At 45.1% G+C, this 25,229-nt stretch overlaps 1 protein-coding gene across 2 annotated transcripts in view; it reads left to right on the forward strand.

Annotated features, from left to right (window-relative positions):
* Positions 1 to 25,229, forward strand: part of COLQ (collagen like tail subunit of asymmetric acetylcholinesterase) — a 109,558-nt gene that overhangs the window by 77,356 nt on the left and 6,973 nt on the right. For both annotated transcript variants that reach the window (XM_075827240.1, XM_075827242.1), the window contains 3 exons: positions 21,872 to 21,959; positions 23,356 to 23,474; positions 23,932 to 24,051. In XM_075827240.1, the coding sequence (XP_075683355.1) occupies positions 21,872 to 21,959; positions 23,356 to 23,474; positions 23,932 to 24,051 (327 nt within the window). The remainder of the gene's footprint in view (positions 1 to 21,871; positions 21,960 to 23,355; positions 23,475 to 23,931; positions 24,052 to 25,229) is intronic.

A 25,229-nucleotide genomic window follows, 5' to 3' on the forward strand; every position in this document is an offset into this window, starting at 1 on the left:
TCATAGTCCATAGAACGAAGCCTCGAAGCTCATCAGACGAAGTTGAAATGAAACCTTCATAGTCCATAGAACAAAGAAACCTTCATAGTCCATAGAACAAAGAAACCTTCATAGTCCATAGAACGGGGTTGAAATAAACTCACAGTCCATAGAACGAAGCCTCAAAGCTCATCAAACGAACAAAGCTCATTTGAAAATCTCAAAGTCCATGAGCCGCAGATTTCTTGTTCTTTCTTGCTTGGAGTTTCTTCCTCTTAAGTGGCGTCAGCAGGTCTTTCCAGTGGCCGATCCAATTTTAGCATGCCGACCCGTGTAAGGCTACTTGTGCCCTCATATGGTCAGCCTTGGAATGGCTTAGTCCGCCTTTCAACAACCTTTTGTACGTGATCCATTACTTTTCCAACTTTTCCCAGCATCTTGATTGAAGACGAAACAATCTTTGTGGGCCGATATCCAGGTCTTCATCATGGCAGGTTATCATCCCCGAGGAGGAGGTGAGGTCTTGGTACCCAGGAATCTACTGTGGGGTGGAGCATCGCCTTCCATTTCCCCTCTGACATTCAATCCATCATCATATTGACCATACCAGTTCTCAGGTTGAGGTGGCAAATACCTACAAGGGTGTGTGAATACCTTACCTGTCCCTAAGGGTTCCTACACACTACCCAATCATACAAACAAAGTGAAAAATAACCAAACATACAAAAATATTCCCCCACCAACCATAGGTATATGTACATATAGAGATTCATGCTCAAACAGCATCTCACACTACTCCTCCATAAACACGTGCAAGGTACACATGCAAATGGGGTGACAACAGGCTGTAAATATATGCCCGCCTCCATGTACATACTCACTCGCTGTGGGACGGGCACGTCCTCACTGAGTATGCCTATGTTGCGGACACCTATCAACACCTAGAATGTCTATATGTACACCTTGAAAATTTTGTACGACCCATTGATTAAGATTTACACTTTACAAATATATATATACACATACAATAATAAACAATTCTGGGTCGCAGGACTTTATCACTAGGTCCTTAGACCCCGTCTACGAATGTATTCGTGGCTTTCTGCTTGACCTCGTTGTATTTGCTCAACCAGTCCTTTCATTCGTCGGTACACGCAGAACAGTCCAACGTACATAATCGCCACAAGAGTGAGAAGGATTATCACTGGGTGGATGAGCAAGTTGAAAAAGGAAGTGGCCTTGGGACTATATCCAAACAAGCTCTCCCACCAAGACACTTCCGCGTCCGCGTCAAGGTTGTTCACAATTCCTGTGATCTTTTTAGTGTCATGTTCCAACTGAATAGTGGCTTGGTGTTGGGAATCTTTCAGTTTCTCCACGATATCCTCTTCCTCATTGAAGTCTAGCAGGAGATTTCTTAGTTCGATGCCAAACCCAAGAGGAATCGTCTGGAGTCTCACAGGGGTGTCTGGACGGATGTCGAGCCTTTTTTCAGGTGTCACCGGAGTTCTTCCCTTTTGATACGCCACATCAACGCCTAATACGGGATTAAGGGTACAGTATGCTCCGGGAGGAGTATGCCTCTTTCGGTGCAGTTAGTCGCGTGGCATTCTGCATTAGATACCAGCACCAATATCCTTGACCCATATCTTGAGGAGGGCATTGGATTAGCCTTCATATCACAGGACCCCTCGGTATCCCAACACTGGTGTCTGTCAGGATATCCGAGGGGAGCTGTGGATGAAGCACTGTTTTTGTGGTTCCTCACAATTCTCAGGTTTGTGAAACTATATCCCTGTCTTACCAAACCCATTATCTTAAAATCAAGATATGGGTGTAATGCCAGGGTTACCTCCCCCTGTCCTAACTCCAGTTAAACACAAAAGAATCAGCCATACTTTTATTCGCTGTATTTAATTGCACTCGCATTAGGCCTCAGATGAAGTTGTGTTACCTGACTGAGCCCCCCCAGGTCTAGGTGCACAGAATAACATAAAACACTACACCGTGAACTTATGTTACCTGTCCGCACCGCCCAACCTGAGTTCACAGTATAATAACAACTTCAACGTTATCCTAATAGAGAGCAATTAAAACATTGGGCGCAAATACACCACTATCCAATGGTTGATTCTCCAGTTGTTTTCCTGGAGTGGTTTTCTAATTATGCATTATAAATACAGGCAACACCCATATAGTATAAATACATATTACTGATAACCAGGGATATACCACAATAGAATATGTGAAAGAACCACAAAATAAAAACACAAATGAAAACAAACGGACAACTGGGGACAAACACAACAGACCATAAACAACCATTACAGACGTAACACCAGACTGAACATGCAATTTATGGCCAACTTCCTAAACACCTCCCTGGTTGTGGTTGGTCATTTAGACCCTTGAGCACGTGGCGGAGCACATAAGGCTGTAAGGAGACTCTTGTGCAGCCATTTTGTCTAAATCCACGTTTTGTTCTGACGTGGCCATTTTCTATTGCAATTTCACTGGGCTTTCCATGGTTGCTTATGCCGTGGCAGTTCCTCGCAATATGTCCCATCTGACCACATTTAAAGCATTTAACAGGACCACATTTCTTAGTACTCAAAGACTCGCAGTACTTCGCAATGTGGCCTGATCCGTCACATGCAAAACATTTAACAGTACATGCTCTGCTGGACTTAGGGCAGTCAGCAGTGCATGATCTCTTAAAGTTCTGCATGGCTAGGGACGCACTTCTAAATATCGTACGCTTACATCTGCGTAACACTTTCGTAACAATGTTACCTTCAGGATTCCGGATGGGATCACGATTTGTGACATCTGATCCATCACTCTTATTACTCCCCCCTTTTTGCCCTGTAGAGGGCAAACTTACAGCAGAATCAGGCCTTGAAAAAGACAAGGCCGGTAACATTTTTGAGAAATCTTTTATGATGTTTTGCATACTGGCAACCAATTGTGACCTAGCAGCAAGCTCATCATTCAACTTGGCAATGATGGCATCCGTAGAGGCCGCCTTATCCTTAAACGCATTGATCACAGCATAAGACCCAGTCAGCTGTGCATCAATATCATCACCATGATTTCTCAAATCTATCACCTGCGATTCCAGCATGCTAATTTGCTGATCTCTACATTGGACATTCTCTGCCAGTTGTGTCTGCAAATCACAAACCTGCTTCACATTGTTGGCACAACAATGGCAGTGAAGATTTGGGGAATCACTCTTCATTTCTGAGTGATCAGGCTTCCACGTCTCCTCATACACACAGATTAATTTAGCGAGCATGTGGAGACGTTTGGAGGTTTTGTTAAGAACACTCCTCTTGCTAATACACAACTTATCATGTGTATAAGCCTCGTCCAGCAGAGTGGACCACAGCATTCCTGCTGACTTGTATGTCGTGGGTGTTACTGGATTAAATTTACTGTGTTTGGCGAGGTGTTTAAGTGTGGAGAAGTCCATACTCACTGTTGCAGAAGTCATCTCCGTCTGCGTTGTCCTCCTTGTCACCCGCTGTTTTGAAAAAGGTCCCTTTCTTCCGGAACGCCTTTTCCCGATCAGCTGGACTTCACCGGAAGAACGCCGACGTTGATACTTCTGCAAACTCTTTTGTACAGTAACTAATCACCTTACAGTATAAACACGGTATCAAGATATTATACCGCCACCCACTTACATAAACATACACAGAATACAGTTACGTTACAACACAATAAACATAAGTTACTTGTGATTCTCACACGCTCTCTATCTCTATCCCACTACCTCCTAATATAACTTTCCCTATACACTAAGGGTTAATACGGGATAAGGAGGAACAAGGGGAATGGGTTACTGTGTAAAACAGACAGCAAGGGTTAACTCAGGGACTCTGGGACAGCAAGGGTTAACTCAGGGACTCTGGGACAGCAAGGGTTAACTCAGGGACTCTGAGACAGCAAGGGTTAACTCAGGGACTCTGGGACAGCAAGGGTTAACTTGGGGGGAGCAAGGGGTTAACTTACTCAGGGAGAGCAAGGGGTTAACTCAGGGAAGCAAGGGTTAACTCAGGGAAGCAAGGGTTAACTCAGGGACTCAAGGGTTAACTCAGGGACTCTGGGACAGACTCTGGGACAGCAAGGGGTTAACTCAGGGACTCAGGGAAGCAAGGGGTTAACTCAGGGAAGCAAGGGTTAACTCAGGGAAGCAAGGGTTAACTCAGGGACTCTGGGACAGCAAGGGTTAACTCAGGGACAGTAGGGACAGTATCAAGGGGTTAACTCAGGGAAGCAAGGGTTACAGCAGGAGAGACAGGGTTAAGTGTAGCTGCTGCTACACTTGATACTTAGCGTGACTTTGTGGAGCAGCAGAGACAGCAGCAGGAACCCAGGTCTTTGGAGGAGAGAGAGAGAGTTGAGCCGTCGTGATGTGTGTGTGAGGCAGGCAGGCAGGCAGCTCTCAGCTGATCTTCTTCAGCTTCGGCTCCTGAGCTCGGCTCCTGAGCGTACCGATGCAGGGCTATTTAACCCTGTCGGTACGCTTGCAGCGGGGAGTGTGGCGCTTGCCCCAGGCTAGCATGGGTCGGCATGGTGATAATGTATCACCAGCCGACTCATGAGAGCCCGCACGAGACAGTCCGTGCGCGCGGGAGACTTGAAATGGAGACAGGGGATAACTATCCCTTGTCTCCATGGTTTCCTAACAAAGCAGGGACATGCTAATTGTCCTGCTCTGCTTCCAACCGTATTCATGACTAGGGCTGCTGTAGTTACAGCCCTGGCTCATGATACAGTATATGTACTATACATACACATATATATTATATATATGTGTATATATATATACACACACACACTGCATACATACATACTATATATATATATATATATATATATATATACATATATACATATATATATATACATATATATATACATACATACATACATACATACATACATATATATATATATATATATACACATACATATATATGGACACTTCCCTTTACAACTCCTCAATTTTATCTGTGCTGACCGGGCAGGTGGGAAGCCTGAAGGAAGATATACTGCTGTTACGTAATGACTTACAGAAAGTGGCAGAAAGAACCACAGTTATTGAAGGGAGAGTGTCTGAAGTGGAAGATGTTCTGCCGGAGCTCAGGCGGGATGTGCAGTCTCAGTCCTTGGCGGTGGTGGCCCTGCAGGCTAAGGCGGATGATTTAGAGAATCGGCTACGCAGAAACAACGTGCGTTTGGTCGGAGTGCCGGAAAAAACGGAGGGCAATAACTCGGATGAGTTTTTTTAAAAATGGCTGCTGGAGCAGTTTGGCCGGGAAGAGCTGTCTCCTTTATATGCTGTTGAAAGAGCGCACAGAGTGCCTACCAGACCGGGACCACCGGGGAGGCCCCCGAGACCGGTCTTAGTGAAGCTGTTGCACTACAAGGACAGAGATAAGATACTGAGGAAGGCAAGGGAACGGCAGGATATCTCCATCAATGGCGCCAAAATATCCTTTTATCCGGATTTCTCCGCGGATGTACAGAAGAAGCGGCTGCAATACTGGGATGTCAAGAAACGTCTGAGGAACTTGTCCATACCATACTCCATGATGTATCCGGCCAAATTGCGGGTGGTTGCTTTTGGGACTGCTTCATTCTTTGAGAACCCCAGAGAGGCTGCAAGATGGCTGGATAGCAATGAGGCACGGTTGCGGAGACCGGCTGGAGAAGAAGATGCGTGAAAGCCCGCCTGGGCGGTGAAGTCTGGAGCCATGTTGGCGTTTGCGGGACTGTAGCATATTATATGTTATTATGCAGTTCTCCGAAGTGTGTGAACACCCTTGTCTGAAACACAGCAGGGTGGTATCCTTTTAACAAGAATGGCCGCACCTGATGGCAATGTTATTGTGGGATTGTTACTGGGTACCTAATGTATCTGTAAATTCTGCTGATTGTGTGGGATTGTTTAATACATGCGAATAGCAGTGGGAGCCAGCGCTCACTGGAAGTGGTGAGAAAGTTAAACGGTTCAAAGAGAGATGCCAATAGGGCATGTCAAAAGTTCGCACTATGGTGCGTTTCTGCTGGATAGGAGAGACAGTACATGTCGCTCTGACCCTTTTCGGAGGGGAGGTTTTGTTGGGGGGGAGGGGAGGAGGGAGGGAACGCACGGCCTAATATCTTGACTGGAGCAGGCTGGAGGAGTAACAGATTTCTTAAAGATATGACGCCTGATGGGATCGGTTAAATGTCTATCCTGGAACGTCCGGGGAATACGGGAAGCTAGGAAATGGCAGGCAATCTTTAACTGGGTTAAACAGCAAAATGCCCTGATAGTGGGGCTGCAAGAAACGCATCTGACTAGAGAGTCTGTATCCTTATTGCAGAGAGTGTGGATCGCACATGGGTTTCACTCCTTTCATACGACTTATTCCAGGGGGGTGAGTTTGCTGATACACAGGAGTCTTCCCTTTGTCTGTCATTCGTCTTTTTCTGATGAGGAGGGGAGGTATGTGGGAGTGCACTGTACTATATATCACTGGGAGTGTATTCTGGTAGTGTTGTATATTCCTCCGCCTTATTCTAGCACTGTACTGAAACGAGTTACGGAGAAACTCTCCAGGTGGCCTGAGGTACCGTTAATCGTGATGGGGGATTTTAATGCGGTGATGGCTGAAGGGTTGGATAGGTTTCATAGAGGAGGAGGAGGGCAAAGGGGAGATCTGACCGCCTTAGCAAGATTAATGGAGGAATTGGGTCTGCGGGATATTTGGAGAAATAAACATCCAGGGGTGAGGCAGTACTCGTGTGCATCATCCACATTTCAGTCACTTTCGCGAATAGACTTGGTAGCATGCTCAGCTTCAGCGGTGCCGTACATAGCGCAAATAGAATACCTACAGAGGGCGTTGTCAGACCACTCTCCGATGGCGGTGACGCTGGAAGTGGGTGTAAGGCATACCAGAAACCCCGGGAATTGGAAGCTGAATGCGTTTTGGTTAAGATTGATGGATGGCGGGGAAATACGCAACCTGATAAAAGAATATTTTAATTTTAATACTGAGTCAGTGCCGCGGGGAGTGTTATGGGATGCCATGAAAGCATGGTTGAGAGGAGTATTCATTCAACATTAAACAAATTAAAACTAAATCTAGGCAGTTGGGAGAAAGTTTAGAGGATCGGGTGACAGAAACAGAAGGGAGACATGTAGAAGAGGGGTCCGAGGAGACACTTAGACATTGGGTGGAGGCACAGACGTTGTTAAAAAATCACCAACTAACAATGGCGGATAATAAACGATTATTCCTTAAACAGCAATATTATGAAGAAGGGGAAACGGCGGGGAGAATACTCGCTAGGATGGCAAAACCGCATGGGAGTAATAATTTCATTCATGGCCTTAGGGGGAGGGGGGGCGGGTGGAGATAGACACGGGGCAAATCCTGCACATATTTCAGCGGTTTTACACTGACCTATATACATCCAAAGTGCATTACGACACACAGCAATTGGACGAGTACCTGGGAAACATTAATTTGCCTACCTTGTGCCGGGAGGACCGTGAAAGCTTGGAGGCCCCTATTTCACTGGAGGAGTTGGAACAGGCAATAAGGGATATGGCAAATGAGAAAGCTCCGGGTCCAGATGGGTTACCGGGGGAAATCTATAAGGAATATGGGACGGAACTAGCGCCAGAATATTTGAGTACTTTGCAGGATAGTTTTGACAGAGGTAAACTACCAGACTCCCTATATGAGGCTACGATAGTGGTTCTCCCAAAAGAGGGGAAAGACAGTCAATTACCGGAGTCCTACAGACCAATATCCTTGTTGACATCGGATGTCAAGATTTTGGCAAAGATATTGGCGCTGCGGCTGAACAGGGTGGTACAGCATGTTGTGCATGAAGACCAATCGGGGTTCATGCCCTCCAAATCGACGGCGGTCAACCTCAGGCGGCTGTTTTTAAATCTTCAGGCGACACCGGATGAGCAAGGAGGAAGGGCGTAGAATGGGGGTACTTATGGCGGGTAATAGAAAAGATGGGATTCGGCCCTAACTTCGTGAAGTGGGTACAGTTGTTGTATGTGGCCCCTACAGCCCGCATACGGGTGAATGGTGCAATGTCTGAGAAATTTTCACTGGCCCGGGGTACGCGACAGGGGTGCCCACTGTCACCATTACTATTCGCCTTGGCGGTAGAGCCACTGGCGTGCCTCATAAGACAGGAGGAGCGTATAAGAGGCTTGCAATATCGGGAAATGGAGGAAAAACTTTCATTATATGCAGACAATATTTTAATATATATGACGGACACTGAGAATACACTGCAGGTAGTAATGGATACGATCACAAGGTTTGGGGAGTTCTCTGGATTAAATATTAACTGGACCAAGTCTGCTCTGATGCCACTTGACACGGTGAATATTGTAGATACTGGAGTGGGACTCCGGATTCCGATAGTCTCTGAATTTACGTACCTAGGGGTTAAGGTGACGGCTAGGGTCCAAGACTACATGTCTTTGAATGTTTCACCACTGCTGCTCAAGGTGAAACATAAGGTGGATGCCTGGAACAGGCTCCCGCTCTCTGCTCTGGGGAGGACTAATTTAATCAAGATGATCCTTATGCCTCAAGTTTTATACATTCTTCATAACTCCCCAGTATGGATACCTAAACACTGGTTCAGACGATTGCACAATCTCTTTCGGGATCTGGTCTGGAAAAAAGGGGTTCCAAGGATTAAATTGGAGAAATTGCAATTGCCCAAAGACGAAGGGGGGGGGGGTAGCGCTGCCAAATGCCTGGATATATTACCTGGCTGCCCAGAGCCAACAATTTTTTTTTTTTAAACTCATTTTATTGAAAGTATACAGTTCACAAGGTATGATAAACATAACATTTTGGGTGACATGCAAGAAACCCATTATTCCAATGTAACATAACCATACAAACAACAACATCGATCTCTGTTACACAATGAGAAAAAGAAATGGTACAACCTTTTCCGGTCTGTTATTGAGAATAACCAATACATTTATAGGAACAAAAGCAATGCAAATATATACCATTCTGTTATAAATACTTGTACAATCCAGGACTGATCTCGTCCAAACTACTATTGAACCTTCCCCCCCCCCCAGTTGGGGCCCGCTACCCCGTCCCTACTTACTCACTTAAACCCCAAGGCTGCTTAGGGAAGACCTGAGGTCACCTACATTAAATGATGCAAGAGGCGATGAGCACCAACTACCCCACACTTCCAGAAATTTATACAGACATCCCCTATGTTTGTATACTAAATTAGCGTAGGGTATTACTGAGTTGAGCAGTGATTTCCATTGTGAAACCGTTGGGAAAAGATCTCCCATCCAACGAAGTGCAATAGCCTTTCTGGCCATGAACAGGGTCTCCCGTAAAAATATACCTTCATAGTGTGACCAGGAATTTGGTGGGAGCAGACCCAACAAACATAGTCCAGGCTCACAGGGGACTCGTTTACCTGTTACTGATGAGAGAAAGTCTGTGACCTCTCTCCAGAATTTAGATATTACCGGACAGTGCCATACCACATGGTCAAAGTCTGCCCGATCATGCTGGCACCTTTTACAGCTAGCCGAGGAAGATCTGCCCATATGCAATAGCCTGGTAGGAGTTATATAACATCTATGGATGATGTAAAGCTGCGTCATTTTATTATTAGCCGCTGGTGAAACCGCGAGGTGTGAAGACATTGCATCAAGCCAATCCCCCTCAGTCAGGTTCGGAATCAGCCCCTTCCATCTGAGTTCCACCGCACATCCCGCATGTGCTAACCTTTGAGACAGCAGGAACGTGTAAACTACTGATATCAGGCCCCGCGGGCCTTGTGTTCGAAGCACCCCTATAAGGGGTAGGGAAGAAATCAAAGTCTGAGCGTGTCTGAATTGGGCCCTAAGAGCGTGATGCAGCTGTACACATCTAAATGTATCCCTCTCTGGCACCTGGAATGTGTCTTGTATCTCCCTGGCTGATAACGCGTGTCCATCTCCAGTACTCAAATGCTTCAATTGTGTCACCTCTAAACCCTCCCAGAATGCATGATCCTGAAATCCCAAAAAGTGAGGTAATCCATGGTTGGACCACAACGGCAACTCTGCTACCGTATCTTTAAATTTCAACAGTGATTTTGCATGAGCCCATACCTGCTTCGCCAGTTTAATCAACGGTAACGTATGCTTAGGGCTAAAATCATGTGGTTCTAGAACGGGCCATAAGTTAGATACTCTGAGAAAATGTGCTAAATGATGTTCGGCATTGGGCAATGGATCATCCAACATCCACAGCCTAATATATCTAAGTTGACCTGCCAAGTAGTATAAAAACACATCCGGTAGGGCCGCTCCCCCCCTCTGTTTGGGCCTCTGCAGAGTGTCTATTCTGAGCTTGTGTCTATTCTTTCCCCAGATAAATGGAGTAAATAAAGAGTTGACCAAATTAAAGAACTTTTTAGGAACCATTGTGTCCGCGTGCTCCAAGACATATAGCAGTTTAGGTAGCACTACCATTTTAATTAGGTTAATTCTGCCTGCCACTGATAAGGGGAGTGACTTCCAGACTGCAAATTTATCTTTCAAATAAGAAAGTAGAGGGTACACATTAATATCGTATGAGTGTGAACTATCCCTAGATATCCAAACTCCCAGATATTTAAAACTATGCACCACTTGTAGACCCTGAAAATGTGAGCCCCACCCACAATTGTTAGAATGGAGAGGCATGAGAAAGGACTTACTCCAGTTAACATGCAGGCCCGAAAAACTGCTAAACACCTCCATCAATCTCATAGCCCTGGGTAGTGAGGCATTCGGGTTGGCCAGGAACAGCAGCATATCGTCAGCATACAATCCTATGCGGTCTTCCCGTGGTCCAATACGGATTCCCTGAAGGGCCCTATCTTTTCGAATCCCTATAGCCAGGGGCTCTATGGCAAGTGCGAACAATAATGGGGACAATGGGCACCCCTGTCTCGTACCCCTATGAAGCAAAAAGGATGGGGACAAAATCCCATTAACCACTACCGAGGCTCGAGGCTCTTTATATATGGTCGTAATCCATTTGATAAAGTTGGTTCCAAACCCAAATTTCCTTAGGACCTCACAGAGGTATGTCCACTCAACAGAGTCAAATGCCTTGGCAGCATCCAAGGATGCCAGCGCCCAATCCTGCTGCTCCCACCACCCCATCTGAGTAACCACCTGAGCTCTGCGAATACTATCCGAAGTGGATTTCCCTGGTATAAAACCGGTCTGATCAGAGTGTATGACATCATTGATGACCCGCGCTAGTCTATTGGCCAATAATTTAGTCAGTATCTTATAGTCTATGTTAAGCAGTGATATGGGACGGTAAGAACCACAATCCTCTGGGTTCTTGCCTGGTTTCAGAATAACTACTATGGTAGCTTCTTTCATAGAATCCGCCAGGTCCCCCGCCAATAAGCACGCCTCAAATAGAGAAAGAAGTTGGGCTGACATAACCTCAATATATTGAACATATACTTCCAGAGGAATCCCATCCGGGCCCGAGGCCTTCCCTTTAGTCATATCCAATATACACTCAGAAATCTCCTCTACTGTGAAGGGGGACTCCAGTAACTCACAACCCTCCTCTGACAACTGTGGAAACTGCATGTCATCCAAATATTTCTCCAAGTCTTCCATTGAGTGCCCAGCCCTAGACGTATATAAGTCCCTATAGAAGTCTGCAAATTGAGCCACTATCTCCTGGGAGGTATGAACCAAAGCATTCTGAGCGTTTCGAATGTTCAACACTGGAGGAGACAAGGTATTCTGTCTCACCACATGAGCCAAGAGTTTGCCGGATTGGTTACCCAATTCAAAAAAGGATTGGCCAGTGAAGAAGATTCTACGTTCCGCCTTCTCCTGTAGTACTAGAAGATAATCTCTCCCCACCGAGAGCCAAGCCTCCCTGTTTTGTGGGGAGGGATCACCCACAAACGCGGCCTCCAATTCTCCACATTTTCCCGCCAAATCCCTTTCCCTTTGGGCCGAGGAGCGCTTAACAAAAGATATTGATAATTTCAGGCAGCCTCTCAAATACGCTTTCAGCGTATCCCATCGTAATAACCCATTCTGCTCCTGCCTATGTGCTTCGAGAAAGACATCTAGCTGATCTGGGATTCTATCGTTCGATTTGATTAATTGGAGCCAAAACGGATGAATTTTAAGGGCCCCCCTCCTACCAACCTCCGGTAATGACATTTGCAGAAGAATCGGACTGTGATCAGAAATTGCTCTGGGAAGATGTTCAATGCTCACCATAGAGTTATATACCGAGGACGTGCCAAAAATATAATCTATACGAGACAATGCATCAAATTGTGGTGTGTGACAAGTGAATTCGCGAAGTCCCATATGACTAACTCTCCACAGATCTACCCAGCCTATCTCCTCCATTAATGAGGCTAATGGGGAGACCCCTTGTCGTACGTCCCCCTCTCCACTACACAGGAACCGATCAATAGCCTGATCCATTATAAGGTTCAGGTCTCCTAGGAGGATCACTCTGGCTTCTTGATATGCGGAAGCAAAAGAAACCGCCTCCCTAAGTAGTGCCAGAGACCCTGGCGGTGGGTTATATATCCCCATTATGACATAAGATGTGGAGTTAATGTTGGCGTGCACAAATACGTATCTCCCCTCAGGATCAATTCTGGTATGCATCACTTCCCACCTAAGGGTTCTATGAATTAATAGAGATACCCCTCTAGAGGCAGAAGTTCTAACAGAGTGTCTACTCCACTGAATCCAGGGCTTACATAAAAGCTGTACTGTGTCTGCTGTCAGATGCGTCTCCTGGAGACAGATTATATGTGGGTTCACATTTTTAAGCACAGAAAAAATCATATTCCGCTTCCTTGGAGTCCCCATGCCCCTCACATTCCAGGACAAGAACTTAAGTGACGCCATACTTAGAACACTCTCTATGTACTGATAACAGCCCTTCCCTCTCCCCCCTCCCCCTAGGTAGTGCCATTCCCTGATACGCTCTCAAAATGTAAGGTACTCGTTTTCTGACATAGTGTAAAACAGAGATCAAAAACATGAACCACATAAAAACCCAGTTAGCCATCAGAAGCTCAACAGGAGCTCAATAGCTATATACTATATATGCAGGGGGTAGCTTCCACCGATAAGGAATATACACAGTGGAATCACAAATCAGGCTGCGTACTCCAACCAGTTCCCCCCTGTAATGTGCTTTACTGTGCCACAGAATAAGAGGAACAACCGCCCGTTAGTCAGAATCCCCTATTAACACTTCGGTAACCTACTACAATCACGTATCTTAACAGGAATAATATATGATCTGGAACCATTCTGAACTCCAATCCCCCTACTAGGCATAATACAGGAAGATAAAGCATTATGATAGGAAACTTTAAACAATATCTCTCCCAAGTATAACCTATCCCCACATGCAGGACAACAAAAGTCCGTTCAGGATACATATTCACCATGCCAGTCCCCAAGAAAACCTTCATCTTCTAGGCGACCTCATATTCCTCAGCAACCATTCATCCGCCTCCTCCGGGTTGGCAAAAAATACTGCTCGATCTCCATCGACGACTCTCAAGCGGGCCGGATAAGCCATAGAATATGGAATTTGTCGGTCTCGCAGCTTTCGTTTAATCATCACAAACGATGCACGTTGCCGCTGTAATTCCGGAGAGAAATCGGGGAAAATCGACACCGTGACGTTGTCCACTTTAATGGCCCCCTTGCGTCTGGCTGCCTGCAGGACCAGATCCCGATCCTTACAATTTAACAATCTCGCCAGGAATGGTCGAGGGTTCGCTCCAGGGGATGGCGGCCTCGCCGGCACCCTGTGCGCTCTTTCCACTGCAAAAGCCTGCGAAAACACGGTATCTGGAAACATATCTTTCAGCCATTTCTCTGTAAACTCGTCCGGACGGGGTCCTTCTGCTCGTTCTGGTAGGCCTATAATGCGAAGGTTGTTCCTCCTCAGCCTGTTCTCCAAATCATCCGCTTTCTGGCGCCATAAATCCACCTTTCCAGAGAGGTCTCGAAGAGTGCGGGGTATATTAGCTGTACGGTCCTCCAGGTCAGACAGCCTGGTTTCAGCATGCTCGACTCGGTCCCTCAAGTTGTGCAAATCCTGCCTCAGGAGACCCACATCCACCTTAACCTCCTCTATTTTTGTCGTGACCGAGGTCTTGGTCTCTAATATCGCCGCTAGCAGCGTCTCCGATACTTGTTGCAATGTCAGGCCAGGCTGTGCTGTTACCTCAGCCGCAGGGCGTAACTCCGACTGCCCTCCAGGAACTTTTGCCGGCCCCTCTGCTCCATGCTGTGAGGCCTCGCCGCGGGCGCCATCTTGGACCGCACCTCGGGCAAACTCTTTCAACTTCTCCGCGGCTCCTGCCGCTTTTGACGGACCCATTTTGCTCCTCAGGGGTCTCTTACCCTTTCTCCGCAAGTTATAAGAAATGGTGGCAACAGTAATTCCTCCGCAGGATAAATAATAGGGGTCTCTGGTCAGAGCCGAAGTTCCGTGCGACCGCTCACATCAGTGCCTGGCCACGCCCCCCAGAGCCAACAATTTAAGGGATGGAAGAACACAGAGACTTAAAGGAACAGTGTCATCACAAATAATTTTTTTATATGTTAAAGATGTTAGTGCTTTAATAAAAACGTTTATATTCATTTGTGTGTTTGTGTTTTACTTTTTCTTATTTTTACACTTTTTCTTCCCTATGGGGGCTGCCATTTTTTGTTCCATTTCTGTGTGTGTCGATTAACGACACACACAGACATGGAATACGGCAGCCACAGTCCCATAGGGACTGCGAACGGCTCCCGTCCCATTGACTGCCGTGTACGGCGTCTATGTGGGAACTGCGCATGCGCCGCTCCCACACAGTCCTATTCTAAATTGGCGCCGTCCGGCGCCATTTTCCTGTGGACCGGAAGTCGCGGCCGGACAGTAATATTACTACTTCCGGTCGCGGCTTCCGGACTTGTGCACATGGAACAGCGGCAGCAAACGGAGCGGACGGGCCGGAGGGAGCCGCGGCGGCAGGAGCAGGTAAGAGATTTCAATGTATGTTAGTGTTTGTGTGTGTTTACTACTGTATGTAAACCTACTACGCTGTGTGTTAGCTCAAAAAATGGCGACACACAGTGTAGGAGGTTACACCGTTCAAACCCCTCGTTTATCCCGGCACTAGCCAGGATAAAGGAGGGGGGGATGCTGAGAGCTCACTAGAGCGAGGGCTTTTTACCCAATGTTGCAATGCTGCAATTTTGGGAAATAGCTCCATCTAGTGACCAAAAATGGGTAGTATTATAAATTAGAAATAATTTATAATATTTCCTGACTCGTGAAAAAAATAAAAAAAATTTGAACAATGTTTAATCACCCACACACTAAATGTTTAATTAAAAAAAACAAAACATGTTTTTCTGGCAACACCATGCCTTTAAGGCTCCAGTGCACGTTTATTGTCATATATGGGGGGAGGACTCAACCCACTAGAGGGTCTGGAAGCGCATACCTTTAAGAGATTGGCGAGTGCTAAACCAACGTTACTCCTGATACATAAAATATGGTGGCAATGCAAACAGATCCTGGGAGTGGGAATGTGCACCAAATATACTCCCCTATGGCATAATCCGGTCCTGTGGGAATTATACCAATTAGAGGGCATGCAAAAATGGGAATCGGCAGGGGTTAGACGAATACAACACTTGTATGATGATAACGGGTTGAGATCATTTCAGCAGTTGAAAGACCTATTTCCACTAGAGCACAATATGTTTTATCAATATTTGCAGATCCGTCATGCCCTACAGGCGCAGGCGCATGTGGTGGATCTGACGGTCTGTGCTCTTGGGGTCCTGGAGTATGTGGGAAGGGCTGACACGACCAAAGGCCTGATCTCAATGGCGTACAGGAGCTTACTGTCCAAACACCTGGGAAACCCAATGGTGCTGGTAAAAGCGAAATGGGAACAGGATGTTGGTCCATTGACTGAGGAGGAGTGGGAGGAGATATTAGCATCCACATGTCACTTATCGCTCAGTCTGGCACAGAGGAGATCACAACTCTTCCTGATACATAGAGTGTACCGCACCCCGTGGGTATTAAAACAGATGGGTATTAGAGCGGATGCTAAATGTCCTAGGTGCACGAAAGAGAAGGCGGACATACTGCATATGTTTTGGTCATGTGAGGCTCTGAGGACCCTATGGGGGGAAATATTGGATCTGATAAAGCAAGTGTATGGTCGGGAATTGGCGGCAGACCCTATAGTTATGTTGTTGGGAGCGGTGGGAGAATTGGAGAGTGACAGAATGGCAGGCCTGGCAATTGCCAAGATATTATATCAAACAAGGAAATGCATTGCTAAACACTGGCTGGATGAGGAGCCACCAGGGATGAGGGAAATTGTAGGAATGTTGAACTATAATATCCTGATGGAGCATAAGATATTTTCTAAAAGGGGCACGGAAAAAAAATTTGAGAAACAATCGAGCAGATGGTTGGCCTGTCCTGAGGTGCTGACACCTGAACTGAGCAGAATAAGGGCGAGAGTCGTCTGAGGAACTGGAGGTGATAGAGTCTGGAGCAAAAAGGGGTGGTGGGGAAACTTGATAAGAGAAATGTGCTCTGACCAGGAATGGTACTAGAAACAAAGGGCAGAGATATAGTGGGGGGCCGTGTGGGGAGGGGGGAAAGGGGGGAAGTTGGGGATTTCCTGATATGCTGTCACTATTGTATACGATGTTGGAAAATTGAAATGTGAATGTTACTGTGTTATTTCATTTCTGTGTTCGTATCAATAAAATTGGTTTGATTTAAAAAAAAAGATCTAACAGGTGAATTAGATAAGGTATGCAATCTCCATACCTAAGCAGCAGAATGGATCGTTCTGAAGTGCTTAGTGACTTTCAACATTGGACTGTAATGCTGGGTTCACACGGTGCAGATACGCTGCATCAAAATTACGCATCGTGTCCGACCTGGAACCCGCAGTACATTCCGTCCGAAAAATTGCACCACATTGCAGTGCAGTTTTTCAAACTGAATATCCGCTGCGGAAGAAAGCCGTTCATACTTACCTCCGCTCTGGCCTCCCTGGATGACGTTGCAGGCCATGTGACGCTGCATCCTGTGATTGGCTGCAGTAGTCACATGGGATCAACGCCATCCCAGAAGGCCAGACTGCAGGAAGAAGGAGGGCGTTCTGGGTAAGTATGATTTAATTCTTTCTGCAGTTGCGATTTTTGAGGTGTAATCGCTGCGAATACGCTACCAAAGTTGCAACACTAGGCTTTCTTCTTTCATTCTTTTTTATTTTGAAGACAAAGGAAAAAACTATTTTAAAACATAAAATGGGGGGAAGTGGGGGATAGCAGTCCTACAACCATTTCAAATTCAAACATGGACTTTTACTAAAGCCCATTTCATAGACCCTTTTTTATGAATCTTACATCTATTAGAAATTGAAGTACTTTACATAAAAAAACATGTCTTTTATATTACAGATGAATGTAAACTTATCACGTATGAGCTTTCGAGCCATGGTCTCCATTGTTTATACATTTTTGTTATGGTTTGCAAGTTGCATGCATATATAATCTCATGCTGCATATGTTGGTTCACTAGTGCTATTACTTCCGTGATTTTGGAGATGATAGGTGGCTTCCAGTTGGGAGCGATCACCCTGCGAGCTGCTGTCAAAATATGTGCACAAATCCACCTTTCTTTATATGGGATATTACCTAGACCCAAACAAAGTACCGCTAAAGCAGCTTCACATTGGAAATTAATACCTGTGATTTGTGAGATTAGATGGAATACTTGATTCCACAATGGGACAACGTAGTGACAAGACCAGCACATATGTAGTGAGGTACACTTGGCTTTGTGTTGCGGTTTTGCATCCCCATTGAATTCAGTAGGGAATGCCCGCAACGGAAAATCAACAAAAACTGACATTGTGCAGAATGAAATTCTGCACCGCAGATCAATTTATTAACATTTGCGATGCGGTTTTTTTTCAGCAGTGTGGGCATGAGATTTTCTAAATCTCATCCACTTTGCTGCTACTGTAAATGCTGCGGAATTTTCGCATAGAATTCCGTTGCGTAAATTCCATAGCGTTTACGCTACGTGGGAACCCGGCCTAACAGAAGCGCTTCATGCTCAGTCATAAAGACAGGTGTGCTGCTATTAAATGGCAACCACACAGTCCTGTCCATCTCCTGACATGCACTGATCACTATGTGCAGGACAAGAACAGGAAGCGAATCAAGATCCATTCAAGAAAGACTGACAGCGTTTTGCTGCATGTCACAGGCTTCATGGACAGGACTGGAGCCTAGATAGGCAAATGCAACACTAAACACCAGATATGAAAGTATCATGCCCCTAATTGTTCTATATCACCATGGAGAACACAATTATTCTCATGACTACTTTAGACAACTAGGTACATTTTATTAAACCCCTTCACTACCCAATAGCACCAGTGTGGTTCACTGCCATAAGTCACCATAGACGATCAGAAATATTATCAGTAACCCCAACGTCACCCTAGACCACCAGGAACATTTAGCATTAACTGATAACTCCCCTTAACTTCCAGGAATATTAGGTATCAACCTCTAAATTAAGTCATTTTTGAATTGTCATGTATGTTTCCTGGTGGCACAGTAAACCTGCAAAATAAGCTGTGGGTCGCTGTGTCCACTGTGCTTCTGCTCTCCCCTATTTAACACTTGGTCTGTCTTGCCAGATAAAATCTCTTGACTTATCCCTGAATGCTGAAGTGGAAATGGGGTATTTTGTCTTGTTAATGGCCCCAGAGGTTCTGTGGGTGACCCTGCACAACAGAACTAGGAATTGCTATAGTGCTTATCACATACAAATCATCTCTTCTCAGTTAGATTCACCATCTGACGACTCTGAGGTTTTTTTTTATACCAAGTGAACTCCAATTGTGTAGAGCCATAATGGAGAGAGAATTAAAATGCAGAATATAATTTTTCACACTTTTATATAAATGTATTATGCCAGAATACTTATTTATAGGACTTGCAGCCACAGGTGGGTAGAAATAGTTAAATGTAAAGATGCAGTAAATGTAACAGTACATGCAGTGTACATTGCTGTTGAAGATTAATGAGTGTGTTGATGGGACATCTGTTTAGCTTGTCTTCCTCTAGTGTACACAATAGTTTTCAGTGTGCATGTCCTGCATACATCCCTATATAAATATCACTTCTGAAACCTCATCCACAACTGAATGATACATCGATTTGGATGTCAACCAACATTTAGCTAAAGAAAGTGTAGGGGTAGCTTAAGATGTCTATCAAATGGATGGGAATGTAACACCTTCTTGAAGGGGTTGTCCACTACCGAGCAACTGATGACCTATCCACCGGATACATATGTCACTAACTGCTAGCATGCTGGGGCTAGATAATCTTGTGACAGGGAAAAGGGAGATGAGACTGCTTCCAATGGAAGCTGTGGAATGACGAGGGAGAAGAACACAACAGGTCGACAGAGAGAGCGAGCCGGCTGCTTGGTACAGAGAGTGGAGCGGATCTTGACCCACTCCACTGTAACCTTAGTAGGGCATCGGTAGTTAAAGTGTAAGTGCAGGCTTTGCACTTAAAATTTAACTTTCACTTTAGGCGGTGTCTGAAAGCCCAAGCGTCAGTCCGCCCTGCACCGAGTGGCATGTGCGACCTCCCTTCCGGCAACCAGTCATATATTACTTTCTGTCCCAACTTGTATTAGTGCCCACCCCGATGCCTGCTCCGTGCCTTTGTCTTTAACCTGGGCCCCTTCTTTGTGTGCCCCTTTGCTTTTCTCCCTGAAGAACGGCAGAATAAGAGGCGGAAGGAGGAATTTCCGCAACGGAATTGTGTGCGGAAATTCCGCAGCATTTACAGTAGCAGCAAAGTGGATGAGATTTCGAAAATCTCATGCCCACGCTGCGGAAAAAAACTCCACAGCGTAAAAGTTAATAAATTGACCTGCGGTTTGGAATTTAATTACGCAGCATGTCAATTTCTGACATCTGCAACAGAAAGCCAAGTGTTGTGAGTTTTGCGGAGTAATTGCAGCGATTACGCCACAAAAATCGCAACTCTGGAAAAAAAAAATCATATTTACCCAGAACGCTCTACTTCTTCCTGAAGTCTTGGCTCCTGGGATGATGTTTCATCCCATGTGACCGCTGCAGCCAGTCACAGGCTGCAGCGTCACATGGCCTACAATATCATCGTAAGAGGCCGGACTACGTACAGAGAAGACAAACGGGGCAAGTATGAGCTTTTTTTTTCCAAGGGAAATTTAGTTTGAAAAACAACACATTGTGGTGCGGTTTTTCGGACGAAAGGTGCTGCGGGTTCCAGGTTGGATATGTTGCGCAGTTTTTACGCAGCGTATCCGACCAGTGGGAACGCGGCCTTACATATCCTTCATGAGCTGAGACCTGTAGTTGTGTTAGAGGCCACAGGCTCTTATAACATGCAGAGAGAATGCTGCTACTTGTAGTTCCCTGGCTACTGCAAAGGAAATTGATAAACAGTAGGGAACAGATTCCCAAATGTCTCTGCTCTCACATGTCCAGGAGGATCTTTTAAAAGCACCAACAACTCCCCAGTCTCCCGACTCCGAGCCATGTACACAACCCCGTATCTTCTCCACCTTCTAGTAGTTATCCATGGCATCTGAGATGAAGGACAGTACAGGTGGACCCGTACCAGTCCTCCTGAACAGGAACTTAGGCTGGATTCGGTAACGGGACTCTTCCGTAATCCCTACATTGCAGACCTCCGCACATTGTGGTGCATTTTTTCCGACGGATTTTCCTCTGTGGAAAGCAGCGGTAAAAAATGCTCATACTTACGTAGGCCGTTGTTATGGCGATGCGTGCCTCCTGTGCAGTCCGGTCCGGCCTCCCTGGATGACGCTGCAGCCCATGTGACCGCTGTAGCCTGTGATTCGCTGCAGTAGCAATCACATGGTATGCAACGTCATCCCAGGTGACCGGACTGGACGAAGTAACACAGACTTCTGGGTAAGTATTTATTTTTTTACGTAGTTGCGATTTTTGTGGTGTAATCGCTGAAATTACGCTGCAAAAGGTCGCAACACTTGGCTTTCTGTTGAGGGATCTGCATCCCCATTGAATTCAATGGGGAAAACCCGCAATGGAAAATCAACCATTTTTTTCGCAGCATGAGCATGAGATTTTCTAAATCGAATCCACGTTGCTGCTACTGTAAATGCTACGGAATTTCCGCACAGAATTCCGTTGCGGACCTCCTGCAGCGTTTACGCTACGTGGGAGCCCGGCCTAAGGAGACTCTGAGACATTTTGGGGGTGTTGGTGAGTTTAAGTTAGGAGCTGGGCCCCATTGCAGTTAAAAATTACAGGCAAATACCAGCAAAGGCCTCCAAGTATTGATACCGGCTCAGAAGGAGGTTTACCGGCCGGCTGTAATCCTAATGATGAAATATAATCAATGTATAAATATATGACACAAACAAAAATATACTCTGTAGTCAGGCAAAGTGTGAAATTTTCTGAATCATTGTCTGTTTTCATAATCCATGCCTAGTTCATGGCCATATTTCTTTAACCATCTCTTACCTGATTCTCTTATGTGTTATACCTTTCCATTCTGACTCTAAATGTATCTTTGGGGCCATTTTTGTTTGGATGATGGATTAGCAGGAATTTCAGATGATTTGGGATAGCTGTTTAAACAACATAAACAAATATGGTGTGTAATTGATTGCAATGATTATTATAGATAATGATTATATTGCTTTTTATTATTTTATAGGGAGACAAGGGGATGACTGGTGCCATGGGACTTATGGGCCCACCTGGAAGATCAGGGTCTACTGGTCTACCTGGGCCACCAGGACCAGGTATAAAAAAGGACAAAAATACACTGCCACATCAAAGAATACATCATAATAATAAAAAATATTATTATTACTATTTTACTCAGTACAACACTAAAAGATTATAAGACAATCAGAAAATGCAAACCAATAAAGAATCACAGACAAAATGCTACCACAATATAAGGAAGGTGCAAGAAAAAACAGATATAATTACATAGAACAGCCATAACATTAAAACCACCTGCCTTATATTGTGTAGGTCACTATCATGCTGCCAAAACAGCTCTGACCCGTTGAGGCATAGACTTGACAAGACCTCTGAAGGTGTCCTGTGGTAACTGGCACCAAGTAGTTAGCAGCAGATCCTTTAGGTCCTGTCCTTTAAGTTGTGAGGATGGATCAGGCTTATTTTTTTCAGCACATCTCACAGATGCTCGATCCGATTGAGATCTGAGGAATTTGTAGGCCGAGACAATATCTGGAACTCTTTGTCATGTTCCTCAAACCATTCCTAAACAATGTTTGCAGTGTGGCAGGGCATATTATCATGCTAAAGGAGGCCACTGCCATAAGGGAATGTTGTTGCCATTAGGCGGTGTACTTGGTCTTCAACATTGTTTATGTAAGTGGTACGTGTCAAAGTAACATCCACATGAATGCCAGGACCCAAAGTTTCCCAGCAGAACATTTCCCAAAGCATCACACTGCCTGACTGGTCTGGGGCTGGCACGCTGCGATGCAATGTGTGGTTGTACACCTTGCTATCATAGCCAGCATTAACTTTTATCAGCAATTTGTGCTACAGTTGCTTTTCTATGGGATTGGATAGACAGGCTAGTCTTCGCTCCCAACGTACCTTGGGCACCTATGACCCTCTCACAGGTTGTCCTTCCTTGGACCATTTTTAGTAAGTAGTAACCACTGCATACCAGGAACAAGACCTACTGTTCTGAAGATGTTCTGACCCAGTCGTCTAGCCATCACAATTTGGCACTTGTCAGAGTCGCTCAGATCTCTACGATTTCCGTTTTTTGTTACTTTCAGCACAAAAAATTCAAGAACTGACTGCTCACCTGCTGCCTAATTTATCCCACCACTTGACAGGCGCCATTGTAACGAGATAATCAATGTTATTCACTTCACCTGTCAGTGGTTTTAATGTTATGGCTGATAGATGTATGTCCGCATGGTAAATCAAAATGAAAGAAAGAAAATGGCAACAGTGCAAACTTAACATAAGTAAATATCACTCAAATAATGTGGATATAATACTGTGCAGTAACCACACCAACCGTCTGGTAAAATAAAACATAATAAACGTTATATAAAGAATTCTCATTATCCTGCCAAAGTAACCGACACTATTGCGAGTTCATATTTTGCAATTGTTTCTAAATATATTTTTTCCCTTTCTCAGGGAAACTAGTTCTTGGACCAAAAGGAGAGAGAGGACTTCCTGGACCAACAGGCAGATGTCATTGTAAACATCCTCAGTCTGTGATTGATGAATCATTCAATGGCTATAACTATGCCAAGGTAATACTGTATAGAATACTGTAATGAGGCTCAGTCAGGCATAGTGTATATGTACAGAGGCATGATGATTTGCAGCCCTTGTGCTTGTAGAACAGAGAAAAACATCCAGCACTGCAGAATAATTTGTTAGAAAAACAGCAAAAGGGATGTGTATCAATAATGACCACATGCATTTATATACTTAACAGTTGGCAGTTGTTCTAAAAAAGTTATTACTTATTTATTATATATTTATTATACAATTACATTGCTAGTTGTCATACTGCTCAGAGCTCCCATTTAGGTTAATTTATTTTTAACATTGTTCTCTCCTCCGCACGCTCTAGCTATTTAAAGTTTATTAGTGCGGCCTGTTGCCTCTCTTATTTCTGCCCTTTTCCCCAACTCTGTAGAAAATAGACAATGTCAATAGCAAAATAATACTGTATCTTTTTTTTTTTATATATATTTATCCCAGATTTTTCTGGTCAACAGTCAGGAGGAGCTAGACAGGTTGGATATTGAGAATGCATTAGCATTTCGCAAGGACCGAAGAACCCTTTATTTCCGAGATACTAATGGTTGGTTCCCCTTACAGGTAAGAGACTAATATTTTGACCATATGATATCCTCTGTAATATTATCTTTCCCTGACTTCTGCATTGCCAGCTTAAAGGCCATATCTATTGATAAAATGTTAAAGAATATGATTACATCAGTTATTAACATTGAGCATAACCATCAGGCATAGCATCTATGGGGCCCAGCAGCTGTTAGGACCCGTCAACACTGTAAAAGGAGCCTCAGAGTTGAGCAACAGTTAGTGATCACGGCGAATGATGAAGACGTAGCAAGAAACTGAGCGTATATTAAAATAAAAGGGGGTGGATAGTGGAATGAAGAATGTCAAGAGTCCAGAGAAATTGTAATGGTGGCCATTGTACAGTGGTGTCCCATTTTAACTTATGCTGTAGGGCCACATGGTTACTTGTTAAACTGCTGACATTGAACAAAAATGTCAAGACCTGCGAGAAATTTGCATTGCTCATCAAGAAGATTACTGTCAAAAAGTAATACTTTATTCCTAAGGCCTCGTGCACACTTACATCACCGTTTTCACGGCCGCTTTTGACGGGTCCGTGAACCCGTTTTAGCGGCCGTGTGGTTTCCGTGTGCACTCCGTGTTTCCGTTTCCGTGCGCCGAGCATGGTACTGTCCAGGGTGCTGAAAGAGTTAATGGGCTGCACTGATCGGCGGTAACTCTTTCAGCACCCTGGACAGTACCATGCTCGGCGCGCAGGAAAATACAATTTTAATGTAATAAAAAAATTAAAAAAAATAAGTTCATACTTACATTCCTCCTGTCCGGCCTCCAGCGATGACGTTCAATCCATGTCGCCGCTGCAGCCAATCACAGGCAGCTACGGCCTCTGCAGCAAATCACAGGCAGCTGCGGCCTCTGCAGCCAGTCACAGGCTGCCGCGTCACAAAAGAAGGCCGGACTGGAGGAAGAAGAGGGACTCGTCACCAAGACAACTACCGGGTACGTATGAAATGCTTTTTATTTTATTTTTAATCAGCAGCCTCTTTTCTCTATCAGTTATTGATAGAGACAAGGGGCTGCCGATTAATGTAATATTTTTCTAATGTTTTTCTGCCCACCCGGCGGTTGCTAGGCAACGGCTCCGTCACACACGGACGGCACACGGATGGCACACGGATGCCTTCCGTGTGCCTTCAGTTTTTTTGACGGCCCCATTGACTTGCATGGGCATC

This window comes from Rhinoderma darwinii, chromosome 5 (assembly GCF_050947455.1).
Source record: "Rhinoderma darwinii isolate aRhiDar2 chromosome 5, aRhiDar2.hap1, whole genome shotgun sequence".
Lineage (NCBI taxonomy): Eukaryota > Metazoa > Chordata > Amphibia > Anura > Rhinodermatidae > Rhinoderma > Rhinoderma darwinii.